Genomic DNA, 22,036 nt, shown 5'->3' on the forward strand with positions numbered 1-22,036 from the left:
TTTTGTTGGTACCTCTCTACCCGAGAATTGAATCTGCCAACCAACTTCTGCCCAGGCTGCCTCCTTCAAACACCCCCCCCCCCCCCCCCTTCCCTCCCTCCAAGCACGTTCGGGCCACCACGTACATTCCTTCACGCCACAGACACAGCCACCTTGCTCGTATCTACCCACAGCCACTCGAAGAGTTAGCATTCAATTCCCTCTATTTATCGTCGAGTTGCACAAGAGTAGAAATAAAGACCGACTTACAAAACGCAATATAGTCCTTGATATGCGCGGCCCCGGCCTTGGGCGCGGGGTAGTACCAGGCGGCGTCTTTCACGGTGCGCCCGTCCGCCGTGGCGATGTCGTAGTAGCTGGCGCGCCCTTTCCACGGACACGTCGAGTGCGTCGCCGACGTCGTCAGCGTCGCGGCCCCGTCCTGGGCCACCGAGGACGGCGGGAAGTACACGTTGCCCTCGACCGTCTGGTAGGATGAGGACGAGGCGATGACTTTGCCGTCGATTTTGGCGGTTGCGGTGGGCATCTTGTCTTGTTCTTCTCTGTTTTGTTTGCTTTCTTTTGATTTGGTTCGCCGTTTGGGTTGCTTTCTCTTTTCCTTTCTTTTATCCGATCTCTCGAGTTTTCTTTTTGGCGGTCTCAGTGATTGGTGTGGAGCAGCGCGAACGACGGCCGGTGGAATAAAAGACCCAAGAAGAAGACAGCTGGGAGAACTTCTTTCTGCCTGGATTGGCGTTCTTACAATAAGCCCCCCTCAAAAAAGAAGAAGAGCGGTAGAAGCTCTTCTCGAATATAAATATCCCGGTAAATAAAAGGCATTCGTGCAGGAGTGATATGTTCGCTGTTAGCTACGACGGTACTTGTAGACGCTCAACTATTGTAGCTGTACGCATCCCATCCATTACAAATTGCCAGGGCTGACCAATTGGCACCAAGAACGCCATGGGGCGTCTAGAGCCCTCGAGCGTGAATCCCGGCATAGCGCATGTTTGATCCGTCAACATCGGACACTTCGTCTACTGCTGGTTCGGTTCAATCCAAAAATCATCACAGGCGTGGGCAGAAAGGAGTAAGCGATTATGTCAACACGGACTCCGCTGGAACAAGATATTGGACTTTCGACGCGATAACGACATTTCCGCCATGCCTTTGGACTGTAATTCTTCGAACCCGTAGGTGTGGAGCGCTGACGCAATGTCCCCGTGGACAACTTAGGAGGGAGCATAGAGACCAAAGAACATTGCCTGTCCACTGGATTGGTAAACAATTATATTGCTGTTGCAGAGGGCCTATCCTTGGTGACAATGTTTTTTCTTAATGCTTCTTCCTTGCACTGAACGACTTCAACGGGTCGATTTTCCCCTTAGATCTCCCGCCAAACCGACCTTTGCGACCTCCTCGCTTCTTGCTATCCTTCCGCTTTTTTTCCTTTTGCAACCCAACAAACCCGACGTCATCAGCACTCAGTGCTTTTCGACCCGCCGATGGCATCAGATATTCCGGAACATGCTTCAGGTGCACTTGTCGCCTGACGATTGCCCCGTGTTCGCCGTCATGTCTCAGGTGTCGTAAATCTTCCGGGTTCTCCTCGAAATGCTTTCGCAGCTTTTCAGACTTGATTAGCTCTTGCTTGATTTCCCTAGCGCGTGCCTCGTGCACAGCAGCCCCAGTCACGGCACGTAACGCGTCGTTCATACGGTAACGGAAAGCATCCACTTGCGTCATGTCGAAATGATAGGGCTTCACCTCGTTGCCTTTCTTCGTTTGTCGGGCAATGATCTTCTCCAGAACACGTTCATCGTTCTTCGCTGAGAAAATGCTCGTCGCTCTGTGTTTGCCAAACTTATCCTTGGGAACCACAAACGACAATGCCATTCCTGCTTTCCCTGCTCGTGCTGTTCGGCCAATGCGATGTGTATAGGACTTGGAGGTTAGAGCAAGGTCGAAGTTGATGACGCAGGCAACGTTCTGAAAGTCGATGCCCCTCGAGACCCCATAGTCTTTCTCATGTTTCTTCGACTGTTTCACTTTCTTTGCTGGTCGTTGGACTTCATCCTCATCCTCCTCGCTCATCTCGTTGGCTGGGTCTTCCGCAACCTGTGCCTGCGTCCTTCGTCTCTTCACAACTCCTCCGAGAACCTCTTGATCGTCGGCTGCAATAAGGATATCGTAAAGCCCCTTGTTGAACTGTTGAACCACGTGTAACCGAGAGTTAACTGGCAATTCCGCGTTTAGGACGCAAGATTTGATTCCAAACTGCTCTAGATAGAGCTTTAGCCGGTAGCTTCTGTCGACTTCCGCCACGAACACTAGGCATTTTCCCTTCACGAGACGCAATTTAAACAGAACATACATAAGCAAGAACTTCTCATCTTCCCCGCACCGTACCACATATTGGGTCACTCCCTCGCCCTTCTCCTCCTTCTCATCAATCTTGACCACTGCTGCGTCACGACAGAAGATGGTCTTCAACTCCTCGACCTCCGGCGTCAGCGTGGCGCTGACCAGGAATGTCTGTACGCCACGGGGGAGGGCTGCAGCGATTGCATTGATATCCTCTTCGTAGCCATATGAAAGCACAATGTCAGCTTCGTCAATGACGAGTTGCTGGATGTTTTCAAGAGACAGCCTGCCCGAGCTGAGGTATTGAGTCGCTCTGCCAGGGGTCGTGACAATGACATCTGGGAAATCTTGCAACACCGCATTCATGACCGCGTCCGAAACTCTTTGTGTCAAATTCAGTGTTTGTACGTCTTTCGAGCAGAACCCCGCAAAGGTATTGAAGGCCTTGTATACTTGATCAGCCAGTTCTCTGGTAGGCACGAGGACAAGAGTAGACGTGATCTTGACGCCCAGGGAGGAGGATTTTCGACGCAGGATCGCTTGTAGAGTGGGGAGGACGTAGGCGGCGGTTTTTCCGGAACCTGTTTTGGATTTTGCAAGGATATCTTTTCCCTCAAGCGCCAGGGGAATGGCCTTTGCCTGTACTGATGTAGGGTGGGAGAAGTCTGATTTTGCAATGGCCTGCATTAGGCGAGGGTCAAGGCCAAAGGAACTGAACGACAATCCATCTTCCTCAGGATCTCGCGAAACTTCAACTGTTGGTGCATCATTGGCGTCCAGCTTTCGCTTCATGGTGACGGGGTTGTCCAGTAAGAGTTCGGTGCGAATCTTGTTTAGCAGAAGTGTTGCTACAACAATACCGAGTACTCTTGGTGGTTGCAGTAGGCGCAAACTGCTCACTCCGCAATTTTTGCCAGAAACTTTTCTTGCGGTGTCGGCAAAACCTCGGCTAATGAGTGGATGAGATTGGCTCGCCTCGCGGGGCTTCAAACTCACAAGGCTGAACTCGGCCGACACCCTCGACTCCAACTCGTGATATTTACAAGGCACCGTGTGCGTAGAGGTTAGTGGATCTGAAATTACAAATTGGTGTCAAACGGACTTGACAAGTCTGAACCCCTGAGAGCACCTGCGAATCGCGTACTCTCAGGATCCAAGAACCCTAGAAACTGCAGTCGATGGCTGGAGCAAGATATCAACGAGGCTTCCAAAAGGTCGTCGAAATCTGGCAGCATTCAGCGCCTGGGTAGAAGCGGAATCACATCTGACAGACCCATCAGCCGCAGCCAGCAATCGCACGACTAGGTTGCATGTACCTTGAGGGCTTCTGCCGGCAAATGCTTCGAGTTTGTCGCAAGACTCGAAAAGGCGATGGGCAGAGGAAGCAGAAACTCGTTGTATGTTGGCCACGCGTATTGGGGCTATACACAGGAGCTTCCTCTGGGCGAGCTCGCCGCCAATATTCGCGCACCTTATCTTGTTGGAAACAATGGACTAACTGATTCTCGACCACGCGCAACCTCTGCGCCGAAAATAAGGCCCAGTGGTGTGGGCTTTCACTGAGACAGCGTATCTCAGGAGAAGTCAGTAATAATTTGACGTCTCTAGAAAGCTTACTAGTGGTAGCTGGCAGTGATGTGGATTGAAGCTCGAGATAATATTAGTACTATGTAATACGTAGTTCTGACCAGGAAGTTGGCCGCTGCAATTCTTCATGTACCTCGTATGGCTGCGATGTATTCCTAAACGAGAAAGTGTGGGGAAGACCTGTCCAGATCAAGTATAGTCTTGTTTCGTGAGGCGTGACCATCGTCTGAATTCGTACCGATTCCAGAGGCATCGTATAGGTCAACTGCAGTAGTAAAGCACTAGGTATACGCGGCGCGGACCTCGGACCAAGATGTGTTGCAAGATCTGTGGCCCGCCTCATTTGTGGGTTGGTCCTTACGTACGTACCTTTGTTGGAACGGGGGCTGCTATTTTGTGATAGCATAGGCTGAACCAAACGGCATTCAGGGGTATACTTGGTTTTACCTTTTCTTATACCAAACATGACGCCGGTGTCTTTCCCATTCGCTGTTTCCGCCGGGAAACCAGCGGCTGGATTTCCTTTCTCGAATTGTCCCCGGTGCGGCTCAAGCGCCCGCGTGGAGGTAAGCGAGTTAGGTACCTTTCTGTAGATCGGCTTCGACATGGGGCCAAATGCCATATAAGTAGGTAGATCACTGATTACTCTACAATAGTATAGGAGAAGTACCGTTCTTTGAGAATCCGCCCACATATTGGAAGATACTCGTGGAGATGTAGGCTGATGTGAGCGGAAATTCTCCATCCACATGCAGACCCAGCTGTAAGCCATATTTCCCACCTGTTGGTGTGTATGCCGTTTCAACATCTCCGATCTAGGTCAGCGAGCTGCAAGGCTATATAGTCGGCAACTCACTCAACCCCCATGGATTCAATCGCACCGGGGTTTCGCTCTCGGAGCAGTCGGTTTGATATCACATACAGAACGAGTTTACCAAACCCGCCAGGGCTTGAGACACAGACACAGACCTAGACAGTGTGGTATTCTTGCAGGTCGTATCTTTTGAGGAGTCGATCTTCCCCACGTCCTCTATCTCATCCTCCTGCCTATAGTCCAAAGTCCGCTGGAAGCTACAGGCCCTCTGGACTTGCATAGAAAGTTGAAGCGCACAGAATGGCCGCCCTGGGAATAAGAGAAGAATATGACATTGTTGTTGCAGGAGGTTTGTTTAATTCTGCCTGGCCTGAAACGACATGCTAGGGAGCTCAAGCTTACGCTCCCTTTTTAGGCGGTACTGCAGCATGCGTCCTTGCTGGCAGGCTACAGGTGGCAGACCCATCCCTCTCAATCATTATCGTCGAGGAAGGCAGAGACAACTACGAAGATCCCACGGTCCGAACGCCAGCACTATTCCTGGCTCACATGGCGCCTGACTCGACTTCCGCTGTGTTCCTCCCCTCCAAGCCTACTGAACAAGTTGGAGGTCGATCAATCATTATTCCCCGTGCTGCCATTCTCGGCGGTGCCAGCTCCATCAACTTCATGATGTACTGTCGGGCCCAAGCTGTCGACTTCGATGAGTGGAAGACAGAAGGCTGGACTCACGAAGACATGATCCCACTTCTAAAAAGGTTGGAGACGTATCAACCGGGCACGAAACAGGCAAATGAAAGCAACCATGGTGAGTCACCCAAGAATATGAGGGCCGTTCTCAACGAGCAAATGCTGACGAAATCTGATTTTCACAGGTACTTCCGGACCCGTCAGTGTATCTCTAGGTCCCTGGCCTAAGACCTCATATTCTTCTCAGTTCATAAAGGCTGCTGCTCAATGTGGTATGCCCAGAAGGGACGACCTGCAAGACCTGGAAACCTCGGCTGGCTTTGAGCGAATGCACAAGTTTATCTCTCCGCAGGGTGTGCGACAAGACGCAGCTCACGCTTACCTCCATCCCTTGCTCCATGACGGCGCTCATCCAAACCTCAAGGTCCTCCTACACACTAAAGTCAGTCGCGTGCTTTTTGATGACCAGAATCGAGCGACGGGTGTTGAGTATGTCTTTACAGGGCCGTCGAGCCCTGAAAGTCCTCCAAAACCGACCAAGGGAGTTGTGCGAGCCAGCAAACTGGTCGTTGTATGCGCTGGTGCTCTTGCTTCCCCAGCTATCCTTGAGCGCTCAGGAATTGGTGGACGAGCTCGCCTCGAGACGCTCGGTATACCGATCGTAAGTGAGCTTCCCGGTGTCGGTGAAAGGTACCAGGACCACCCATTCATCCATTTCTCATACAAGTCATCGCTCCCTGAAGACGAGACCCTGGACTGGTTGTGCCGCAACCCTACAAAAATTCCAGAGCTTATGGCTCAAAGCAATCTTGTTCTTGGAACCAATGGCCTGGAAATCTTTGGGCGTTGGCGCCCATCAACCTCAGAGGTTGAGAAGATTGGCAACTCAGCCTTGACCAAAATCTGGAAGGAAGAATTTCTGCCGTATCCCTCGAGGCCCCTAATGCTCACCGGTTCTTTTGCTGGGTATCTCGGTCCTCCTACCGATGTCCCACTCGGGCAGTACTTTACGATTGGTAATTACATTCCCTATCCGCGATCTCGGGGTTACGTGCACCTTACAGGAAAGGACATTGATGCACCTCTAGAGATCAGCACCGGCTTCTTCGAAGGTGCTGGGGATGTCGACTTGGATGTCCATGTATGGGCGTACAAGCGAACCAGGGAGATCGCTCGGCGACTAGATAGTTATCGTGGAGAGACAACCATCGGACACCCAACGTTTGCCGCTAGTTCAAAGGCGACTCTCGTGACCCTCGACACCAGTGCGGCGGCAGAGGCAGCTAAACATGGCAAGCAGCTGGAAGACCTTGAATATTCGGCTGAAGATGACGAGGCAATCAAGGCCTGCATCAGAGAGCGCATTGCGACGGCGTGGCATTACCTGGGTTCTGCACAAATGCGGCCACGCGAGGAAGGAGGAGTGGTGGACAAAGATCTGAATGTGTATGGTGTCAGCAAGCTAAAGATTGCAGGTATGGCTCTTGCTCTTTCCTTTCTCCTCAATCTCTGCACCGCGCCTTTAAGGGTTTGTCGGAACGGGGTTACTCTTGTCCACATATTGTCCAGCAGCAGCCATGCCGAGGTATGCAAGCGCTAACTGTCTGTTGCCCTGCCGGGCGTCCTAGATCTGTCGATTGTTCCATCGAATGTGGCTGCGAACACGTACAACACTGCTTTGGCTATTGGGGAGAAAGCTGCGGACATCATTGCACGTGAATTGGGTATAACCATTGGATAGTCCCGTAGTTGACTCGAGCGATGGGAGCAGAAACGGTCAGCCTGACGTCTGACGGATACCAGGACAGTGTCAACAGCTGTGTGATCAACAGCGCCGCCTGTAACAGGACAACGTTTACAAGGATGGTGGCGATAGGAAAGGTTTCAGATAAGTCTGTCTAACACAGGCTAAATGGCTCCTATAAACAGGAGGTATACTGTGACTATAGTATGAATGGATTTACGGGCCCGTTATAGCTGACGTTACCTCCTGAAAGCGGTGGCAATAAATCTTAATAGCAGCAATACCATCTCGGCTAACCCATCGCTGTAGCGCGGCAGACAACCACCACTAGCGACTACGTGATTCAACCCAGCGCCAAGCGTTGTGAGATATTCCTCCGCAACTGAACAACCAACGTTACAGCAGACCCAATCAATTCATTCATCATCGCATTCACTGTACCTAAACCCTGTGTTCTAGAGATGACAAGAGGGGGGAAGTCGATGGAACCCTCAACTGTGGACGACTGTCCCGAACAGGACGACAGGACGACAGGACAACATTCGAACCGCCTTGAGAGCGTCCAACACAACTCACTGTCCACGATTTGATGCGAATGAGCCCGTCCAACACTTTCCGTGATCTATTTTCTTCAGACGAATGTTTAGAGATTAAATGAACATGGCATTGGACGTTCGCGAAACATTAGACATACTAGAAACGTTTGTCGGGACAGGGTAGTAATTGACCAACCTGTTAAGACATTATTATCTTGGTATCAACGATGGCTAATATATCCACGGTCAGCAATTTCCATCATATCAACGCCCTTCAGACCCCTTTCGTTCCTATATCTGGTACGAAGCCCTTTGTCGATTGATAAACCGGATTGCTTTCTCCGTGTCAGATAATGCAGCGGTCAGTCGACCTGTATGATCCTTCAACGCGGCTTCACGAAAGCGCTCTTGTACGATTTTCATTTCGAACTCATCTAAATGCAGGTCTGCCAGTAGATGATAAGCCGTGAGCGCTCTTTGACTGCCGAGCTCGACAAGAACTTGATCTACGTTCCACCGGACCCTCCCGGATATTTGGCTTCTCCGCCTTGCGTTCTCGGTGTTCACGAGTGAAGGTTCGAGCTGGATGGGATCGGTGCAGTTCCGCTTAGTGAATACTGTGATGAAGAGATCGGCCATATCCTTCTGATAATCTGGAAAAATGACACCGGTCCGTTTGGCAGTGTAGTGCTGCATATCTTGCTGTGAAGACATTGAGCTGTCATCAAGGGAGAGCAGTGCATATACCTGGTCAAGCGGATCCTCGCATTTCGTGTGAGAGAACATGTTGATTAGTGTAAAGATGTCTCGCTCGAATTTTTGCGTTCGAGCTTCCCCGCGTAACATTAGCAGCATCCGAATGTTGTTCGTCGCTTTTCGAAAGGGTTTGTTGGCAGGATTATAAATATCACCAGAGATGCCGAAATTAATACCATTGAAGTTTTGGTGGTTAACTCTTGATCCAATTAATTCGTCCCAAGACCTTTCGTCCGTTCCGCAATGCACCATAATAGACCGTGCCAGGACCAACTCCTGGACAATCCAGCGTCTGCTGAAATAAGGTCGTTCAAAGAACGCGATCCAAATTCTCGCTCTTCTCCGTCTGGCATCGTACAATTTCCGCAGTGGCGTAGGTGAAAAGGTCAGTCTCCATGCTTTACGAAATAGTCCTTCATGGGGTTGCCAGTCGTCTTCTTGGGGGTCGAATAAAACCTCGCTCGAGTTTTGGTGCTCTCCTAACCAAGCATGGACGCAGGAGGCTTGGAGGAAAACGTGGTGAATATTTCGTACTTGTTGTGATTTTTCTTCCAGGTCCATTTGTGAAATACAAATGGCGTCGACCCAGAGGATCCGGTTTTGAGACCCGGAGCGAAGCTTTCGCAAGAAGTCGTATAGATTCTTCCTGACTTGGAGAACTTGTCCATTTACAGTAATGTTGTATTCAGGCATCTGACGGCCCCAGTAGTATCTGCAAGTGTGTTAACTACAAAGATGATATGAGCTAGTTTCTGTACACAGCGGTACTAACGAGATAGCCTCATAGTACGGGTCCTTCCTGAGATCGTATTCTTCGAGTGAAGCTTCAACATGATCTTGGAATCTTCCAGGATACAAGGTGAGTAATCGTATAGAAGTTGGACCATGGAGAGGCTTCCAAATGGGAGATATCTGGGGATTGGACATGGGGGTGGATCGACTTAGGCGGGCAGCCATCAATACGATTGAGATTCTGAGCTCGAATTAGAAAAGTCGGGCTGGCAGCAGATAAGGTTCACTCGGTTCATGGGCTTCCTGGCCTCCATAAAGCGAAAACAAGTGGCAATGGGTTAATTGAGTCGGAATATAGTACTGCCGCAATTCGTTAGGGATTTCTTAGCAAAGAAGGTAGAGTCAAGCAATAAGCAATGATAGATATCTCTATAGTCTATCGTTGATACTGTACAGGACTATAAATATGAGAGAAGAGAAGACAGATTGCGCGGGGAGCCTGCTCGTAATACGAGGACGCTCCCCAGGTCGTGAAACTCCTTGGCTGGTGGCCTAATTACTCCCAAAGTGGGTGAACACTAGCCGCCCGTTGACCCAAGATCTAGCCGAGGCCATAACGCTATTACCCAGTACTGGAGCAGTTTCTGTCACCGCTTTTAGGAGCCAATACCGCCTATAAGCAGTCGAAGCAGCATCGTAACGCAGTCAGTATTGCTCTACTGTAAACCAGTAGGCACTTGTAGAGAAATTCATCTTACGCTAGTACCTAGCGAGCTAGATACCGCAGACACATAGCCGGCGCTTTACTACATATGGTTAGATCAAAAAAGGCCCTAGCCGCGCTTTCAATGTTCCCGCAATACGAGTCCGATATGACGTGGGCCGGCCACCGACCGAGGCGGCAAAGAGATAACATCTTTTTTGCAGTATCTGCCATCATTTTCCGTGCCACAGTCTCTGCGCCTCGCTTTTACTCATTCACACTCAGTCTCCCTCTTTCCCGCACCCGATCAGAAACCGAACGGGCTCCTAAACCACACCTGCCGTTTCTCAAAGTGTTTCGCCATCTGCTCGCAATCATAGGACGACGACGAGACCGCCATTCCCATCCACGTGCGGGGCGCTGGAATATCTTCGAAATGGGCAATGAATCCTCTACCTCGGTTGACGAGGCTACGCGCCCCATCACACTCTATGCTCGGAGCATAGAAGCGGTAGCTCAGTACATTCAAGAGAAGGACATCAAGAACATTGTAGTCATGGTAGGAACCCGCCATGCGCTTTAGAAGTTCGAGTCTGACCGTTTCCAGACTGGCGCGGGGATCAGCACCTCTGCCGGAATACCTGACTTTCGTTCTCCTGATACCGGACTGTATGCCAATCTTGCGCGACTGAAGCTCCCGTACGCCGAAGCAGTCTTTGACATCTCATATTTTCGAAATAACCCATATCCGTTCTATACCCTTGCGCATGAACTGTACCCGGGCAAATATCGGCCGACGGTGACACACTCGTTTATCAGTTTACTTCACAAGAAGGGCCGGCTGCTCAAACTCTTCACTCAAAACATCGATTGCCTTGAGCGTGAAGCCGGAGTTCCTGGGGACAAGATCGTGGAAGCACATGGTTCTTTTGCCACCCAACGATGTATTGAGTGTAAGACAGAGTTTCCTGGTGATCGGATGAAAGAGATGATCCAGAAAAAGGAGGTGCCGCGCTGTATCGGGAAGACATGTACTGGACTAGTAAAGCCGGATATCGTGTTCTTCGGCGAGGCTCTTCCAGAATCATTCCACCGCAACCGAAGTCTGCCTGCGAAGGCGGAGCTGGTGATCGTCATGGGGACCAGTCTGACGGTGCAGCCATTCGCGAGTCTGCCGTCGTTTGTCAGAGAAGAAACACCGCGCGTGCTCATCAACCTAGAAAGAGTAGGATCGCTTGGTTCAAGGCTGGACGACGTCTTGTTGCTGGGAGACTGTGATGAAGGTGTCCGCAAGTTTGCAGATGCTCTGGGCTGGCGCGATGAGTTGGAAGAGCTATGGGCCAGCACTAACCCGAACAAGAACAAGAAAGACGCATACGAGGCGCCTCCAAAAACAAGGCAGGAAAGATTAGATGAAGAGATCGAGAAGCTGACAAAGGATATTGATGCCACGCTCAAGGTCACTGCGGAGGCAAATGAGAGGATCAGGGCTGAACTTGAAAAGAGCGCGACGCAAAAACCACCGCCGTCTTCCAATCCATCGACCGACACTCCTTCAGCGCCCACAACTTCTTCCTACTTTGGGCTGAGTCATGTCTATCCTCATCTGAAAGCAGACAAACTTGAAAAGCCATCTCTTTAGTGGAGGACTAATAGACTCGATCTTGGCGTACTGAATCGCCGGCGCACGCTCAGCTAAAGTCGATCTCAGTGTCGAGTGAAGAACATCTCGGACATCACCAGGCAGTTCCTCGAGAGCTCTTTTTCACTTAAGTGAGCTTACCTCTTCTCCTCCTCATTCTCCTTCCCACTAACGATCTACGGAGAGAGACAGGCTGCTCTCTGATCAAGCCATTGCCTTCATATCTCTTCATTCGTCATGACGCCAATGACCCCTAGCGCGAAGGGCACCGGGAAATATGCCAACCCAACTATCTACATCATCGTTGGGAAACAACACCAACCCTTCTACGTTCATTACGCATTCCTCAATAAGACGGACTTCTTCCATGTTCACGGCCACCCTCCCATGCCTGCAGGAGCGACACCGACACCGACACCGACACCGACACCAACTCGTCCGGGGAGGGCTTTGAACTCACCTGCGCCAAGTGAGAACACTGTGACGCCAGAGCGAGATGACATCAAAATGGAGCAGGATATTGAGGATGAGGGGGTTGGAAACAGCGAGGATTCTCCACTAGTTTCCGGCGACGGCGCTGCCATGCCAGTGTACAGACTGCAAGGTCTCCTCTATGAGCCCGCAGCGTTCGAGGTTATCATCAATTACCTATACAACGAACGACCCACCACACCACTGCATCGAGCCCAGGTCAGGACACTACAGAAAGCATACATACTCGCGCTCCACTATCGCATGCCTGGTCTTCAAGATGATCTTGTCGATTGTTTCCGACACTTCCATGCGTCGTACACCGTCAGGTTCGCTGACCTCTATTGGATCTCGGGGCGTATCGGTGAGGGCGAGGCTGTTTGCGGAGTCCCATTGGTTCAATACCTCGTCGATCAGATTGCGTTTGAGATCTATCAAGGGGGGTATGATACCTTCGCCCATGACAACATGGATTTTGAAATTTTCCTTACAAATGGCGATCGGCCTTTGCGAAAGGAACTCTTCAAAGCCATTGCCAAAGTCGCCCAAGAGAAGAATCCTATCGACCCTGCACTTGGACTCAATCGCTGGAAAGTTGAGGACTACCCGACGTTTCAGCGGAGCGAGAGCGCCTCTTCAAACACTCCTGACATCATTGATGTCGACTAAGAAGTCTTGGTGTACCTTGACATTGTGATCGTTGGGGTGCTGTGGAAAGGATTGGTGTGCTTGAATGCTGGAGACAAACTCCTGGAATTGGGGGATAGCTCGATGATTAGTCCACGTTGTCTGTTACTTCAATTATGGATCCCAGAACCAGAATCGTGAGTCAGCGTTGCGCGGTTAGTCATGGCCTGCGAAGATATCGGAAAGCGTCAGTCTCGAGCTGGGGAGAAAGATGATCAAGAGAGACTAAAGGCACCCTAGTTGGGCAGAGAAGGGCAGCGACTACTGGGTCCTCGACGGAGAGCCTCATGTCAGAGATGATCTCGACTCCAGGAGTGGTGTGAGATAGGCGACCCTGATACCCGAATGAGATAGCATCAACGGAGCTCGTGCACCATGTGCAAATGGAAGATCTAGATCTATCACCTGGACCGAGTAAATGCCCCTCCCTGACATAAGCCAAAGCATTCTGTCATTGCCCCTGGACAGCGCTGGTCCGACCCGCTGTTTTTGGATCTCACCAGGAACTCACCTATTATTACTACCCCGCCAAACTTTTTGCTGTATCAACATTTTGGCCTCCGTTTCTCGCCGCGAGCCCATGCAGCTCGTCCAGTTAACACCTCCTCTGAGACGCCTCCCCTAAAGACCCTTCCCGTTCATATTTATCACCCCGGCTGCCTCGATCCTCTACCTCTACTGTCTCACCTCCATCCTCCCTTCTCCCGGCATCGAGAGTCGAGCACAGGCAAAATGGTTGGGCTGGGTCCAAAGCGAAAGCCATCCCGCAAGGGTAAGTAGTACACTTTCTCGATATGACATGGGAACCCCGATGCTAAGTCTCGGTTTTCTTCCAGGGTCGATGGCTGATGTGCCAAAGAGCCTGCTGGATGAAATTGCAAGCCTCGAGGATCTGTTCACTGTGGACGCCGCAAGGCTCAAGAAGATCACCGAACATTTCGTGTCAGAGCTCCGAGCCGGCCTGGAGAAAGAGGGAGGCAACATCCCCATGAACCCGACATGGGTCATGGGGTTCCCCGACGGCAACGAACAGGGCACTTTTCTCGCCTTGGACATGGGCGGAACCAATCTGAGAGTATGCGAAATCACCCTCACAGAAGAGAAGGGCGAGTTCGACATCATCCAGAGCAAATACCGCATGCCGGAAGAGCTCAAGACTGGAACTGCTGAGGAGCTGTGGGACTACATCGCAGACTGCATGCAACAGTTCATCGAATTCCACCATGAAGACGAGAATCTGACACACCTCCCTCTTGGGTTTACGTTTTCCTACCCTGCAACACAAGAGTACATCGACCACGGTGTGCTCCAAAGATGGACAAAGGGATTTGACATCTCAGGCGTCGAAGGGCACGATGTGGTCCCGCAGTTCCAAAAAGCTCTTGAAGCACGGGTAAGATCAGCTCAACAGACGTCCTGGCAGTGACTGAACACACACTAGAATCTTCCCATTAAACTCGTCGCCATCATAAACGACACGACCGGCACCCTGATTGCGTCAGCCTATACGGACCAGACCATAAGAATCGGTTGCATCTTTGGCACTGGATGTAATGCTGCCTACATGGAGAACTGTGGCTCAATACCCAAACTCAAACACCTCAACCTTCCGGATGACATGCCCATGGCTATCAACTGCGAGTATGGTGCCTTCGACAACGAGCACAAAGTCCTCCCTATCACGAAATATGACACGATTATCGACGAGACCTCGCCAAGACCAGGCCAACAGGCGTTCGAGAAGATGATTGCTGGGCTGTATTTGGGCGAGATCTTCCGACTTGTGCTCGTCGATCTGCATGAAAACAAGAACCTTCTCTTTGAAGGCCAGGACATATCCGCGCTGAAGAAGCCATACACCCTCGATGCTTCGTTCCTTTCGTTCATCGAAGAAGACCCGTTCGAGAACTTGCAGGAGACGCGCGACATGTTCGAGGACAAGCTCAAGATCCATGCCACGAAGCCCGAGCTCGAACTCTGCCGTCGTCTAGCAGAATTGATTGGTACCCGGGCAGCACGACTCTCGGCATGTGGCGTGGCAGCCATTTGCAAGAAGAAAGGCATCGAGAGCTGCCACGTCGGCGCAGACGGATCGGTGTTTAACAAGTACCCGCACTTCAGGGCACGTGGGGCGGTGGCGCTGCGGGAGATCCTAGACTGGCCAAAGGGCAAGAAGGACCCGATCGTCATCCTGCCTGCCGAAGACGGTAGCGGTGTGGGTGCCGCCCTGATTGCTGCGTTGACGCTCAAGAGAATCAAGGAAGGCAATACAGTGGGGGTGCGCGACGTGAAGAACTTCCCGGGTCTCACGTAGTACGTACACCCGAGGTGGAAGAAGTACATATGGGGTGTCGGCGAGCAAGAAGGTTCAGAGGAAGACTGACTGATAGAGAGTGAAGTCGCATGGAAGGTGATGTCCGGCCAACAGACAGACGCAAATTCGATGGTATTACCGACGGGAGGGTAGTGGTTACTCTGCTACTCGCGTATCTCCCACAATCTGATTTTTCCCTGCTCATTTCCCACAGCGAGGTAGCTCCCGTCTGGCGACAGCGTGGCGGCACTGATCCTGCCCAGCGGTGTCTTGTCCGTCGGCCAGTTCCTGTACAGCGTGCAGCTGGGGAGGTGCACGAGTTTCAGGGCGTTCTTCTTCCAGCGGGATGTCATGACCAGCATCTGGCCATCCTCCGAGAACTCGAGGTTCGAGATCGGCGTCGTGAGCTGATCGAACATCCTCGCGGGCTTGGGTCTTTCATCCTTTGCGTCGTCGTGGTCGTCACTTGAAGTCATCGTCTGGCCGCCCATCCAGCCGCGTCGATCATACAAGTTGACAACACCGCTCGACGAGCCGACGGCGACCCAACGGCTTCCGCCGCGGCATTGCTGTCCGGCCTCGCCTCCTAGTGCGATGACGGTGGTGCCGACGGCGCCCTCGTCCATCCATCTCATGACTACTCTGCGCATCTCGACGTCGTACTCGCTGACCTCTCCGTTCTTGCCCACTACCGCAAACCCGTTCCCATCGCGCCACCACGCAAAGTCGGCCACCCCGCCCCGGGAGTCAATCCGACAGCTGCACACCCACTGCATGGCCTCTGTCGATAACACGTTGATGCTTCCGCCTCCTTTCTTCGACGATCCGACGAGTCCCATGTAGCGACCGCAGGGGGATAGCTTGAAGGATTCCATCGTCCGCTGCTCCTTGCGTGCTTCTTGTCCATAGAGCGCCCGCGTTACTTTGGTGATTGTGCCGGTGGCAAGCGACCAGGTGTGGAAATACCGGCGCCGAGAGGACAGAAAGACTTTCGTCTGGTCGTGTACCTCCTCACTTCCATTAACGGTGGCAGGTGGCGCGAGCAGCGGTCGGCAGAACGCTGCTGTGTGCAGAGGAGTGCCCTTCAAATGTAGCGAGGTCAAAATCGGGTTGGGGTTCGGCGGTTGAGGCGAAATGTGGTACAGCGTTACTGTCGAACTTGGCCCGGCGGCTAGAAGGAGAGGATAGTAAGAGTGAAATTGTAGCGAGTCAATCGACGAGGGGCCAGAGCCCGCTACGTCTTTGCAGCGCTGGATATCAATGACTTCTGGCCGCAGCTTTCGCGTCACTTTCGTTCCTTGTTTCTTGGTGTCTGTCCGTGTCAGAGATCCTGCTGTCCGCAAAAGCTCTGCCAGAGGTTGCGCCGAGGGAACGGAGTCGTTCTCGTCCACGGAGATGTCTGAGTCTGACACTGCATCATCATGTTCGTGCGAGCGAGAAGATAACTTTCTCCTCTTTCTGGCATATGTCACCCACTCCGGCGTAGGGTGAAGCCTTTCGTATTGTCGTCGTAGCTTCTGGACGTATTCTCTCCCACTGACCACATCATCGACTTCTGTGTCGCGAAGTTTGCGCAACCGAGTGTTTGAAGCGAGAGAGACAACGATTCGGTCGTCATCACTATCGTGCCACACAGGCTCTGGCCGTGAATCGGCATGCACATGTTCGGTACTTTCGAGCCCCTTGGAGACGGAGGGAGGAAGCTGATCGGCCCCAGTGTCGAGAAAAAACAACTGAGAAACATTTGTCAGGAGGAAAGGTACTGTGTCAGAGTTTGAATACTAACGTCTTCATCCGCCACGTCGCTCAATCCTCCATCAGCGCCCTCTTCTACAAATTCGTCCGCATTTCCATGCTCGCGTCGCATCAGTGACCGATCCTCGTGGGTTTGGTCTCTCTTCAATGACTTGAGAAAGCCTGCGTCGTCTCCAAAGAGGGCCTTCTCCAGCCGCAGCTCGGTGTCATCTTTCTCGAGCACTTCTGTGGGTGATTGCCCTTCAGCACGTTTCTTGAGCCGCTTGGGTGCTTGCATTGTTGGCACTGGGCTGGGTCTGCTGGCTGGCGTTGTCGGACTTTGGTTGACTGCGAACACTTTTTTTTCCCACGCAGCCGGCAATACTTCGGTGCGGAGAAATTTGTGCCCTGAGGGCTGCGGGTTATAATTGGGCCTTGTTAGGCTAAGGTTGGGCTTCCCGCCTTTGGTGTTCCAACATACGTATTCGGAACAAAACCCTCGTTATCGACCAGATGGAGTGGCTCAGGTCGACGATGCTGGGTCAAGAATGAGTCCTGTTTCTTCTACTCCCAGGCGAAACAGTCAATGGTGAATTTATTGTCACGGATCGTCAGAACTGCCCGCGGAGCTGACCCGCATCTTGACCCCTTCTCACAAGCGGGTGGAAAGAGTATTTCTTTCCCAACATCGCGATCAACCCAGCGACCCCAAACCATCGTTCCAATATGACCGCCCATGGTCACCCATCTGATCTTGACCACGAACATGAATCCACAAGCGTCTACAATGCGAAATCTGTGTCAGAGATCCGTGCCGCTTTGGCCGAACTCCACAGAAAAGAGGCCACCGTGACCTCGCAGCTTGATGCTCTTATCAGTGCACAGAAAGATCTTCAGCGAGAACTTGGCCGTCTGGACTTGTTCCGGGCAAACGTCACTGCGCAAGCTTCTAAGGCCAGAGCGGTCAGCAATGGCATGCTCTCAGACGCCGCAGCAAACGCCAAACGAATCTCAAATTCGGTCAAGACTCTCGATCTCGAGCAGGAAAGGGTCAAGGCCACGCTCACCGTCGTCGAACAGGTTGGGGAGTTGAAGGCTTGTGTGCTGGGTGTCTCTGGGTCCATGGGAGCGGCTCAGGACTGGGAAAATGCTGCCAGTTACCTTAGCAGAGCCTCAAAGATCCCCAGTGCAGTCATCAATGGGCCATTCGCTGCAAGAATCGTCCCGACCGCAGAAGTCCCAGATGCTCCGGCTGTCACCCTGGAGAACGCGTCAGAGTCCTTGTGTAGCTTGTTTCTGAGAGAGTTCGAGAAAGCGGTTAAGGAGAACGACGGTGCTAGAATAACCCGTTTCTTCAAACTCTTCCCACTTATCAACCGCTCAGATGTTGGCCTGGACGTTTATGGTCGCTATGTTTGCCAGGGAGTCGCTTCACGGGCGCGAGCCAACCTCAACGCAGGCACCGGTGGCAACCAAAGCAAAGACGGGTTCTTCTACGCAAATGCGCTGACTAAGTTGTTCGAGCATATTGCACAAATCATCGAGGGACATGGTGGACTGGTTGAGCGCCACTATGGCCCTGGAAAGATGGCCAGAGTCATCGAACGGCTACAAGTCGAGGCTGATCTCCAAGGGGGAATAATACTTGACACTTGGACCGATGAACGGAGAATCGAACGCCAACTGACTGACATCAAGGCGTACGCTTTTACATTCTTGGTCCAGAGCTTCCTGCCGGCACAGCGTGGTTCAACCGGAACGCCACGCGCAGGCTCTCCAGCACCGGGAAGGTCAAGTGAGGATGAATCTGTCGATATGAAACAGGTGGATGCCTTGTTAAATGAAATGACTCTCATGCTGGGCAAATGGTCATTGTACACCAGGTTCATTGCTGAAAAATGCCAGGATGCTGGCGCTCTCGATGGATCACTCTCGATGCCGCCTTTCCTCCTCAACTCGAGTCTCGCCAAAAAGGTGCAGGAGAAACTCCTGACTCCGTTCAACACGATGACTACATTCTTCTTCCGACGTTCAGTCGAGAAAGCGTTCCAGCTCGACGAGCAACCCCCAGATTTGTCCCTCAACCCCCACAAACCGCTCAACTCCAATCCTCCTCACGTCACCTCTGCAATCGAAGACATCATGTACATCGTCAACAAAGTTCTGCAACAGTCCTTGGCAACGTCGCAGAAGCAGGTCGTCTCTAACGTCGTGCCAACACTGGGCAGGATCCTCGGCTCCGACTTCGTCGGTATGGAACAGCGCAAGATGCGGGATGAGAGCTACCCCAAAGCCGCGATTCAAGGCCAGCTTCCACCCGAGGCGACAATCGTCTCATTCCTTGTCCTCATCAACAATCTCGATGTAGCCAAGGACTACGTTGTCCAGATCGCCCGGGCCCGAGTGGAACCCACTGCAGGCTCACCCCATCGACCCTTGGAAGAGCTCTTTCCTGGGCCCGGTGAGGCAGAAGCCGTTGCAGCCGCTCTGACATCCTTCTCCACAGCATTTTCGGAGAAAACCAACGAGCTCATCTCCGACGGCGTGACCGTGGTCTTTCACAATGTCATGAAGCCCCGTCTTCGACCCATTTTGATGGACGCCTTCCGCGACACGGACTACCAGCTCACACGCGAGCAGTTGCAAGACCTCGCGCAGGACCTCGACGGCGGAGGAGACGAGACAGAGGCTTTCTCGGATGAAGTCCGCATGCGGTTCCAGCTCGGATGGGACGCGCTGACCAAGCCCATCGGGCGCATTATGACCGAACGCACGTTCGACCAGCTGCTGACGATCGCGGTGAACTACCTGAGCAAGATGCTCGAGAAGCGCCTGTGGACGTACCACGGACGTGTGAACGAAGTCGGGGCGGCAAGGCTGGAGCACGACGTCAACGAGATCATCAAGGTCGTGGTCAAGGGTCAGAAGTATGCCCTGCGCGAGGCGTTCTTGCGCTGCACCCAGATCTGCATGATCATGAACATGGACGAGGAGGAGTGGGACGAGCTGCTCAATTCCGGCGGCGAGGTCGCGGATAGATTGAAGCACGAGGAGCGCGTTAGGGCAAGGAACATGGTCAAGGACACTTCTGCCTGAGAGTTGAGAAAATATAAAGGAGAAAAGAAAAGAAAAGAAAAGAAAACGAAACCGATTTTTTCCCACCAAGAAAAGCCCAGGTAAGTGAAGATCACAAAACAAGAAGAAAATATTAGAACATCTCAAGCTTTTCGTGAATTCGGGTTTTACTGGTCTTGGATCATTGTTTTTTTTTTTTTTTTGCCGTTTCTCATGCAGGGGCCAGCCTCTAGCTCGCTAGGGACGAAAACCCGCCTCAGAAATGCGCCATATCTCAACCATTTTCCACGACGACGACGATGAGTATGGGGCTTAACGTTCGGGTCCTGTATTGGTTTGATAAATCCCGTAGCGGACGAAAACCTGATACTGCTCTCCTTAGCTCTCCCTCCTGATTTCTTCGACCATTCTAGCGAGAATGCAGTCAAGTAACCGTCCGTCACAGTCATATCTGGTCTCTTTCTCTCTCCCATCAAAAACTTGCTCCTGCCGTTTAGCATTTCCCATTATCCGAATTGGCGCCGGCCGGCCCTTTATGCTCGAGACATGACACCCCAAGCGCGGATCTTGTTATCCGTATAGCCCGAGAACAGAGTCTGACCGTCGGCACTCCAGACCAAGCTCACACAGTACGGCTCCTGCGACTTCTTGCCCTTCTCGACAAAGTCAGGCTTGAGCTCGTCGACCTTGCTCTTCTTTTCGAGATCAAAGATGGTGATGGACGAGGTGGTGGCGGCGCACAGCCAGTATCGGTTGGGGGAGAAGACGAGAGCGTGGATCTCGTCGCCGGCCTGGAGAGAGTAGAGGTGCTTGGATTCGTTCAGGTCCCAGAGCATGGTGGTGCCGTCTTTGCCGCCGGAGGCGCAGAGCGAACCGTCGGGGGAGATGGTCACGGTATTGATGTAGCCGGTGTGGCCAATGTGATCGGTTTGAAGGCGGCACGAGGCGAGTTCCCAGACCTGTAGCAAATTGAGGTCAGCCACATCGCACTCAGGATTAAATTGAGCAGATATATATGGTTTCATTCAATCATGAAGTGTGCCTCAGTCCGCCGGTGAATGGTTGTCTCATAGCCCCCGAAAGGGCTCCGAAGTAGCAAATACTTTTGTGAAATGCGTAGCATCTTGGGCAAATGGATGTGATTTCTGGGGTAGTTTTGCTCTTACCTTGACCAACTTGTCCCAGCCGCAGCTCACAATGACCGGGTTTTGGGGATTCGGGGAGAAGCGCACGCACGAGATCCAGTCAGTGTGGCACTTGTCAGTGATGGTATATTTGCAGTCTCCCAGGGTGTTCCACAGCTTGATGGTTCGGTCTCTGGATCCGGACACAATCTGTCTGTTATCTGCGGAGAAGGAAACGGAGAGGACGTCGTTGGTGTGGCCGACGAATGTTCGGGTGGTGTTGCCAGTGGATAGCTCCCACAATCGAAGTGTCTTGTCCCAGGAAGAAGAGAGAGCATATGCGCCATCGGAAGAAATGACACAATCGGAGACAATGTGAGAGTGGCCGTGGAGTGACCGCTTGGGGTAGCCGTAGGCAGTCTCGTCGCGAGTCAGGTTCCAGATGATGAGGGTTTTGTCTCGCGAGGCAGAGAGGAGCATGTTAGGGCTAGATTTTTCGATGTCAGTCAATTGCCCGGATGGAGATGGTTATCTGCAGAACTGACTTCTCCAAGCTGGTCGCTAGGGCGGTGACCCAGCCGCTGTGGCCTTCAAGAGTACCACGTTGAATAAGTTGTTCAGCCATGGCGACTTGAAGATCCAGAGGAAGAGAGAACGGACTGATGTCTGAGGGAGATGGTTGTCAAGATTCGCCTGTCGAGACTTGCGATCTCCGCCAAAGATTCTCTGCAGTGTGCGCTCTCCAAATCCACGCCAAGATTCGGCGGCGCTAAGCCTAAAGTGGTACTGCTGCGCGTACGGCTAAACATCGGCGCAGGGGATGCCGTGCCTGATTTCTCCGTACCGAGTAGTATATCTCGTGGTCGCTCAACTCGCTTTTCGATGATAGACGATCAAGTTGGTGGGGACGGATGCGCTATCTGAACAAGCAGCAAATGAGAGTGCCCGCAAATCCCCTAACCATCTTTCCTTGGAGTCATAATGTGCTATTGTCCGCTTCGGCCGTTGCCTCAGGGTGTTGTATCGGAGTCATGCCCGTTCTCATCGCGGAGTACCGGCTAAATGCAACGATGCTGGCGCGTAT

General features: G+C 52.2%; 10 protein-coding genes across 10 annotated transcripts; 5 read left to right on the forward strand and 5 right to left on the reverse strand.

The window, feature by feature from the left end:
* Positions 1-202: 202 nt before the first annotated feature.
* On the reverse strand, positions 203-526 carry A1O5_00700 (uncharacterized protein; the record flags this gene model as incomplete). Its single annotated transcript, XM_007741319.1, has 1 exon — positions 203-526. The coding sequence occupies one exon, from the start codon at positions 524-526 to the stop codon at positions 203-205; it is 324 nt and encodes a 107-aa protein (XP_007739509.1).
* A 788-nt stretch (positions 527-1,314) lies between these two features.
* A1O5_00701 (ATP-dependent RNA helicase dbp9) lies at positions 1,315-3,135 on the reverse strand (the record flags this gene model as incomplete). The annotated part of the gene is made up of 1 exon (XM_007741320.1): positions 1,315-3,135. The coding sequence occupies one exon, from the start codon at positions 3,133-3,135 to the stop codon at positions 1,315-1,317; it is 1,821 nt and encodes a 606-aa protein (XP_007739510.1).
* Positions 3,136-5,044: 1,909 nt separating this feature from the next.
* A1O5_00702 (uncharacterized protein) lies at positions 5,045-7,175 on the forward strand (the record flags this gene model as incomplete). The annotated part of the gene is made up of 4 exons (XM_007741321.1): positions 5,045-5,093; positions 5,160-5,552; positions 5,620-6,909; positions 7,063-7,175. 4 exons carry the CDS (start codon positions 5,045-5,047, stop codon positions 7,173-7,175), a joined length of 1,845 nt encoding a protein of 614 aa, XP_007739511.1.
* An 830-nt stretch (positions 7,176-8,005) lies between these two features.
* Positions 8,006-9,397, reverse strand: A1O5_00703 (uncharacterized protein; the record flags this gene model as incomplete). The annotated part of the gene is made up of 2 exons (XM_007741322.1): positions 8,006-9,182; positions 9,243-9,397. The coding sequence occupies 2 exons, from the start codon at positions 9,395-9,397 to the stop codon at positions 8,006-8,008; spliced, it is 1,332 nt and encodes a 443-aa protein (XP_007739512.1).
* A 944-nt stretch (positions 9,398-10,341) lies between these two features.
* On the forward strand, positions 10,342-11,547 carry A1O5_00704 (NAD-dependent histone deacetylase SIR2; the record flags this gene model as incomplete). The annotated part of the gene is made up of 2 exons (XM_007741323.1): positions 10,342-10,464; positions 10,513-11,547. The coding sequence occupies 2 exons, from the start codon at positions 10,342-10,344 to the stop codon at positions 11,545-11,547; spliced, it is 1,158 nt and encodes a 385-aa protein (XP_007739513.1).
* Positions 11,548-11,793: 246 nt separating this feature from the next.
* A1O5_00705 (uncharacterized protein) lies at positions 11,794-12,687 on the forward strand (the record flags this gene model as incomplete). Its single annotated transcript, XM_007741324.1, has 1 exon — positions 11,794-12,687. One exon carries the CDS (start codon positions 11,794-11,796, stop codon positions 12,685-12,687), a length of 894 nt encoding a protein of 297 aa, XP_007739514.1.
* A 750-nt stretch (positions 12,688-13,437) lies between these two features.
* On the forward strand, positions 13,438-15,019 carry A1O5_00706 (hexokinase; the record flags this gene model as incomplete). Its single annotated transcript, XM_007741325.1, has 3 exons — positions 13,438-13,477; positions 13,542-14,098; positions 14,147-15,019. The coding sequence occupies 3 exons, from the start codon at positions 13,438-13,440 to the stop codon at positions 15,017-15,019; spliced, it is 1,470 nt and encodes a 489-aa protein (XP_007739515.1).
* A 164-nt stretch (positions 15,020-15,183) lies between these two features.
* On the reverse strand, positions 15,184-17,051 carry A1O5_00707 (uncharacterized protein; the record flags this gene model as incomplete). The annotated part of the gene is made up of 3 exons (XM_007741326.1): positions 15,184-16,014; positions 16,045-16,752; positions 16,806-17,051. The coding sequence occupies 3 exons, from the start codon at positions 17,049-17,051 to the stop codon at positions 15,184-15,186; spliced, it is 1,785 nt and encodes a 594-aa protein (XP_007739516.1).
* A 428-nt stretch (positions 17,052-17,479) lies between these two features.
* On the forward strand, positions 17,480-19,849 carry A1O5_00708 (uncharacterized protein; the record flags this gene model as incomplete). The annotated part of the gene is made up of 1 exon (XM_007741327.1): positions 17,480-19,849. The coding sequence occupies one exon, from the start codon at positions 17,480-17,482 to the stop codon at positions 19,847-19,849; it is 2,370 nt and encodes a 789-aa protein (XP_007739517.1).
* A 512-nt stretch (positions 19,850-20,361) lies between these two features.
* A1O5_00709 (guanine nucleotide-binding protein subunit beta-like protein) lies at positions 20,362-21,577 on the reverse strand (the record flags this gene model as incomplete). Its single annotated transcript, XM_007741328.1, has 3 exons — positions 20,362-20,787; positions 20,995-21,439; positions 21,498-21,577. 3 exons carry the CDS (start codon positions 21,575-21,577, stop codon positions 20,362-20,364), a joined length of 951 nt encoding a protein of 316 aa, XP_007739518.1.
* Positions 21,578-22,036: the final 459 nt, after the last annotated feature.

Source organism: Cladophialophora psammophila, assembly GCF_000585535.1.
Source record: "Cladophialophora psammophila CBS 110553 chromosome Unknown aczJe-supercont1.1, whole genome shotgun sequence".
Classification (NCBI taxonomy): domain Eukaryota; kingdom Fungi; phylum Ascomycota; class Eurotiomycetes; order Chaetothyriales; family Herpotrichiellaceae; genus Cladophialophora; species Cladophialophora psammophila.